This window comes from Ochotona princeps, chromosome 11, assembly GCF_030435755.1.
Source record: "Ochotona princeps isolate mOchPri1 chromosome 11, mOchPri1.hap1, whole genome shotgun sequence".
NCBI lineage: Eukaryota > Metazoa > Chordata > Mammalia > Lagomorpha > Ochotonidae > Ochotona > Ochotona princeps.
Window position 1 is genome coordinate 47,377,144 of NC_080842.1, and position 6,604 is coordinate 47,383,747.

The following is a 6,604-nucleotide window of genomic DNA, read 5'->3' on the forward strand; positions in this document are numbered from 1 at the left end:
TGACATGTGATAGTCCCAATTCAAATAAACCTGGGTTACCAAAGTGCCCTGCAGGGGCCTGGTCAGCTGTGGCAGAGAAGACTGGGCAGGAAGCCTGCAAAGTGGCAGGCAGGTGTCCTGCTGAAAGAGGCAGGCTCCATCATGTCACCTCTTCTTTGCATGACACAAAGTGAGAAACCCACTTTCTTAGGGTCGGTGTCCCTCTGCTTCGACTCTGCAGGCCAAGTGGCACATCCGCGGGCTGCCTCTGGCTCTCAGCCAGAGGGAGATGCTGCTTAAAAACTCAATTCCTGTACTGCTTTCATTTGAACTCTGAAGGAGGGGAAAAATTCAATCTGAAAATATGAGGTAAAGATACTTCTTTTTATTGAATAGCAACTAATATCACTAAGGAGACAAAATGAAGTACTTTGCTTTGAAATTCAGAATAGAATTCATAAAAATTTATTTTATTGATTCTAAGCCAGCAGGATGTTTGACCAACTATGTAATCAGACACGAAATTCAGTGGCACTTAAGATACATAATCTTAGATAATTACACAAATAGCTGGACTTGAAACTCCACAATTATTATCAACATAAAAATTACAGTGTGACTACTAAATAGTTAGTACTGTCAGTGTAGTAAATACATTAAATTACCAAGCTTTACATTTGTACATAACTCATTTTACAAATAAATGTTTTAAGACCCAAATGCCCAACTTTCATTTAAACACTAAATGTTGCTGAACAAAAAGTCTGTAATAAATATTCCCTTGGGTGACCTGGGAAACAATCTTACATAGTAACTGGGTTGCAATGAATGAATATATAAGAGTCCATAAAACTTGAAATTCCTCCTGTGCTTATTGAGATTTTGTGTTCTCCAAAAAACATTAATATTTTAAACAAAATGTAGTTATTAATTTAAAAAGTTAATGTTCCCAATCTGCTAGTATTATTCATGGTTAGGTAACTCCCAAAATAATAAATAGGTTATGCATTACCTTCTCAAGTTCACTTAATAGTTAATTTTTAACCGAACCTTTGATCATTACAATTAGACTTTTTTGGTACTCATTTATGTATATATTTGCATTATACCTCCATTAACAAGTTAAGTGAAAAAGGAACACAGCCTATTTCTATGTAGTATGCAGTTGAATTGTCCAGGAAAGCATTTTCAGTCAATTTGCAACTTCAGAGTCAAGCTGTTGCATATTACAATGGAAATGGCATGAAGTTGAACAGTAGCAGTCACCAGGTTTGCAAATTCTGACATTCCATGAGCCAGGAGCCTTGAGACTACAGTGTGTTGGGTTTTCCTACAGCTTTTCGCCATGGTGTTGGTCAGTTACAAGAGACATTTTCCCAGCAAAGCACTTGACCATGGAAGCATCACTCCACCGACTGCCACTTTACTACATGCTGGATTCACAGCCATGATGGATCAACTGGAACTGAAGTCTGGACAGCTCTTCCCTGGCAATGGGGGCTCCTGTTGGAGGGGGTAAGCAAAATACTGAGGTGACACCAGGAAGCCAGATGGCTGTGTCAGGTGGATGGGATGGCTGGTGGTGTAAGGAGGGGGCGATGAGGGTACCAGGCAACCTGGCTCAGCTCTGGCAAAGGAGAACCTACGGATGGAGCCACCAGTAGAGCTGGAGCTGGTGGCTGTACTGGACTGCCTTGAAGGTGCCCTGAGGCTTGTGGAGGTCAAGATCATGGGCAGGGTCTCTGTCTGATAGCTGCGCAGTGAGAAGCGGATTGGCTGTTGCGAAGGCTCCTTGGGTCTCAAACAGGTGCAACAATAAATAGCCACCAAGGAGCCCAGGATGATGAAGGCAATGAAGATGGAGCCAACGATGAGGAAGGGGACATAGACGGGCTCTGTAAGGAAAAAAGAGACACACACACAGGTTTGCCTTGAGTCTTCCCGAAGCCTGGACTCCGCCTGGGCAGCACACGGGAGGGAGGGAGGAGTTCAGTCTCACCACCACTGCCAGCTCCACTTTCGGAAGCTTGTTACTGCTAACTCTCAAGTATGAACTGCAGTGACAGAGCAGTCTCCCTACTCCGAGAGGGGAGGAAGCAAGCTGATACTGTAGCCTCTGTTAGCAATTAGCCATCAGATTGCACATCTGGAAGTCAGAAAAAGAACAGAATCTGCCCTCCTGCTCATGCCCTGGAGGGGGTTACTATAACTGTGGGATTTAATCCAGGATTTGGTAGTTTTATCATGGTGGGGCTCTCCAATGCAAGATCTGCAAACCAAGCACTGAGAGGCCTGCCTGTTTGATGAGACCTTCCTCCAGGAATTCAGAAGACTCTAAATGTAACAGTATAACGAAAACTATAGCAGCCCCAATTGACTGTGCCTCTTCCCACATCAGGAATTGTCAGCTCTTGCAGCCTCCTAGGAGCAGTGCCACCATGCCCACCTTGCCGTTCTCATGCAAAATTTGGGAAAGTCAGGCTAAGCTTCCAACATCGTTGTTGGTGTTGACAGTGACCGCCCAGGCACGGACAGCTCCTGGGAGCAGTTTTTCCCTTTCTCTAGAGGGTAGTCATCTCCCAACCCCATTGGCACCCCGAAGGGGCAGTCCTCCAGGGTCTCTCCCCTTCTGATGGAGCCAAACTGGAATGCAGTCTCCAGCTTCGGGAGAAGACAGCCCAGCTCCCCAAAGTCCCTACTTAGTGCCCACTGGGCACCTGGCTCTTTCGTCATATCATCCAAGTCCTATGGAGAACCTGTGACAAAGGACATGATAAGTTCTCCTACCAGACTTTCCCAAAAACACAGCTGGTGGTTGACAGGTGAAGTTAACAGCTTAGACTCCAGGTCTAAGCTTTTCCCAGCCACCCATTCTCCCACCACAGGGGACAGGAAGGCAGCTGAGGTGAACAGCCATGCTAGCTGCAGCCCTGCCAAGTTCTGACACACTTACTTAATTGGCAATAAGGCCCGGGCCAGCTCAGTTACTTACCCAATGTTACACCCTTGGCGAGTGACAGACCCAGTGAGTACCGAGGTGCGCCTCTTCCCAGCTGAGCTCTGGCATCCATAACAAAAGGAGAGGCCAGGGCAGCGGACCCAGCTGCAGCTCCCTGCAGACAGCCACTGCGGGGAGGAGCGTGATGTCCCCTGGCGCGGGCTGGGAGGGTGGGGGAGCCTCTGTATTTTTTTTTTTAAGAGCTTAGAGCCATCCAAACAGAGTTCCCTACTTTCCACCGAGCATCTTCCCCCCCCCCCCCGAAACCACTGCTCAAATCCTCTAGATTAGGACACTTTACACTCCCTCAAGAGAGAGCCTGACGAGATTGTAAAAGGGCTAGCTCGCTTTCCTGGAGGGTAGCAATTCGCAGGGAGGACTCCACTAGACGTGTCGCCAGCCATTTCCCGGACTTTTTCCTCTCTGGCTTTGGGCGCCTTGGACAGTACCCTCCACCTGTTCTGCCCGCTTCTCGGGTTTCCCGCCCGACCGCCCGACTGTAAAGCCGTTGCCTGGAGCCCTGAAAGGGTTTCCCTGATGTTCCGATTTAGGTGGAAAACTTTTTTTTTTCCAAGGTGTAAATTTCCTCCGCTGTGTTCGTGATTTATTCACCCTCTGGAGTGAGCGGAAATTTGACCTGTGTTTTCCGACGTGAGAATAGGGGGGCGGGTAAACGACCCTGGTTTCTAATTCTCCACCTCGAGAACCCGGGTGTTGCTGAAAGGCCTGACAATAGGGGGTGGGAGGCTGTAGAGGGTAATTTGATGCAGAGAAATGAAAGGAAATCGGAAGAGTGCAGCAGCGGCTTAAAAACTCCTCTGGGTGTGTGGGGGGAGTGGGGAATGAATGGAGAGAGAGAAAGAAAAGAAAGGAAAAGAAGAGAAAAAAGAAAAAGAAACTATAGTTGTTCAGTGCCGAGGGGCTAGTTGTGCGCCTAACAGTCGCGCCGCCCCGCCCTTAACACTTTCCGAAGTTCCAGAAGCAATCAGGGTGCTCAATTAGGACCCCTCGCCACCCCTAAATTCCAAGTCTGGTGCTCCCGCCACCGCCCTTCTCCCGGAACCTCCCGCTGTCTCCCCTGGGCCACCAGGTCTCTTGCCAACTTTCCCTGGCGCGGCCGCGCGGAGACCGCCTGTGGCGGGAAAGGAGGACTGTACAGAAACAAGGGATCCCCGACCTGAGCGGCGACCAACCACTTGTCCCTTCACCCCCGACACCCGACTGCGCCCTACGCGCAGATCCTCGGAGCCCCGCTCGTTCCGCGAGGTGCCGACGGGGTTCCTCTGCCCGTGGGCTTGGCACTTACGCGCGGTGATGCCCGGGTGCTCCAGCTCGCCGCGATCGTTAGTGCAGCCGCCCTGCTCCAGCCTGGCGTCTGCGGCGGCGCAGCAGTAGCGCAGCGCGCAGGAGCCGCAGCAGATAGTGGCGTCCAGCGTGTCGAAGTCCTCTGGGCACTGGAAGCCCTCGTGGTAGTTGCCCTGCACGTCCACCCAGCCGTGGCAGTACTCTCCGGACTGCTGGGCGCCCGCTGAGCCCCAGCGCAGCCAGCCCAGGAGGCAGAGTACCAGCAGCGCCCCCATCGCCGCGGGATGCCGGAGCGCCGGGAAAAGGGGAAGTACAGCAGCTGGAGAACCGAGGGCTGAGCCCCGACTCCCAGTCGGCGATTCCGCCTCCCTCCGGGGCACTGCACGGCAAGGGCTGCTGACCACTCCCGTGGGAGTTAGCAGGGGCTGGAGAGGCAACGGGAGCTGGGCCGCAAGCTCGGCAGGCCGGGGGTCGGCATGGTGTGCGGGGACGAGTTGGCGAGGGCGCGCGGGAGGCGCCGGCCGAGGTTGCTGCTGCTGCCGCCGCCCTTGGCCAGGTTCACAGCGCTGCGAGTGTGAGGGGCGCGCCGGTCCCCCGGCTCCCTCCCTCCCCACTCCTCACTGGAGCCATCGTGGCGAGATGGGACTGCCAACTGCAGGAGCACGCGTGGCTGTCTCCAGGTCCCGAGTGGAGCCCGGAGGACGTGGGCACCACGTGCAGCTACCTAGGACTAGCGGCTGCCCAACCCCCGCCCCCTCGCTCTCGTGGGAGTCGGCGTCAGCCTGGCCTCCGCCAAGTGCGAACCGCCTCGCGCGGTGGCTGACAGCTCTGCGGCCCAGGCGTCCTTTAAAAAGGGAGAGGGAGGAGGAGACGGCAAGGGTGAAGAAAGAGGCCGCCCTCCCGGGTGGCGCGCGGTGGGGCGCGTCAGGGTCTCCGTGCTTTCTGGTTTGCAAGTCCTCCGCTGGCTAACCCGGCCACTCCCGCCCCTAGCGCTCCCCCAGGACCCGAGGCTAAACCTGCGGGATCGCCAGCCCCCGGCCCTCCCCGTATACCCGCCAACGCTCGAACAACTCGGGGAACCTCGCAATGCAAGGCTGGGGCTGCGAGGTCCCGGTGTCCGGCCACGCGCGTTTGGTGCCGCAGCCCCTGAAGTCTGTCGGGTCTTGTGGCTGCTGTGCTGTGGTCCCTCATTCTCGGGACCCCGATTGTCGGAATTGTGGACAGCCAGCACGTTTTTCACGGGTCACCAGCATTAGCACAGAGCGTTACACCCAACCACCCACCCACCCCCGCCACTGTTCCAGGGAAAAAGGGCTCCTTTGCCCAAGTTTCCACAACCTCGTTCGCAACGCCACCCGCCCTCTCCTGCGCGCCTTCGCGTGCGGAGCCCACGGATCCCCTCCAACTCCCGTGGCCCTCTTGGCCCACCTCAGCGCGACTTTGCAGCTCTTGCCCCCCACCCAAGGACTGGAAGGAACGAAACAAACGATAATTAAGCCGACCCGAACTTCAACGCGGGCAAAGAAACACATTTCTTTAAAGGATGTGTCCCCTGGGTGCTGTTTGCGGGGGCAAGGGGCTCCTTGCGCGGCGAAAGTGCCTTAGGAACTGGCGTTCTGCGAAACATAGGCGAAACTTGAGCATTTTATTTTTATTGCGTCCCGAGCTTCCTCTCGTGGTTTATTGGGATGTGTGACTGTGTCCGGCTGAGCTGGGTCTGCGTGTCAGACGCGTTCAGCACCCGCGTACCTGATGCAGGTGTTGGCCAAGTGGGTGAAATCAAAAGTGCTGGCTCTAGCGATGCCAGATCCGCGAGTGCCTGTCGCACCTGCGGCTTCCCGACTATGGAGTCTGTCCTAAGTATACTTTTCAAACAGATAGAATGAAAAAAGCTGCGCACAAAACGGCTACCTTTATGAATTCTCAAGTAAATTCCAACTGAAGAATTGCTTCTAATTTTAAGTATTGGTATTATCCTACAGTTTACAATCCTGTAACATGAGATGTCCAGCACCGTTCACATACTAAGTAGAACTGTTAACACTTAACTTTATCCTTTTAGAAAGAGGTATTTCTTGGAAGAACAATCAAAACCTATTCAATAAAACAAAATTAACTTAAGACGTCTTTATCAACCCACAAGCAGTGGAACTTTTTTTTTTTTTTTTTTTTTTTTTTTTTTTGCCTTATAGAATGTATAGGAACTTGGTTTGCAAAAATGTTTTAGGTACAGGGTCTTTATTTACAAAATAAAGAAGGGGGGGAGTGGCTCTTGCCAGGGCGCCAGGTTTGTTTTGTTCTGCTTTTTGCTCTCCTTGTTTT

The 6,604-nt window shown here is 52.5% G+C and overlaps 1 protein-coding gene across 1 annotated transcript; it reads right to left on the bottom strand.

Moving 5' to 3' along the window:
* Positions 1 to 1,384: 1,384 nt before the first annotated feature.
* Positions 1,385 to 5,176, bottom strand: SHISA3 (shisa family member 3). The gene is made up of 2 exons (XM_004579132.2): positions 4,284 to 5,176; positions 1,385 to 1,874 (listed from the first exon to the last, which is right to left on the bottom strand). The coding sequence occupies exons 1-2, from the start codon at positions 4,555 to 4,557 to the stop codon at positions 1,435 to 1,437; spliced, it is 714 nt and encodes a 237-aa protein (XP_004579189.1). The 5' UTR covers positions 4,558 to 5,176; the 3' UTR covers positions 1,385 to 1,434.
* Between the last annotated feature and the right edge of the window lie 1,428 nt (positions 5,177 to 6,604).

Excerpts from the sequence above, each read along its gene's own strand:
- SHISA3 (XM_004579132.2), bottom strand. The coding sequence starts at position 4,557 with ATGGGGGCGCTGCTGGTACTCTGCCTCCTGGGCTGGCTGCGCTGGGGC. Across the intron at positions 1,875-4,283 it reads GCACCCGGGCATCACCGCGC|AGCCCGTCTATGTCCCCTTC; the intron begins GTAAGTGCCAAG and ends TTTTCCTTACAG.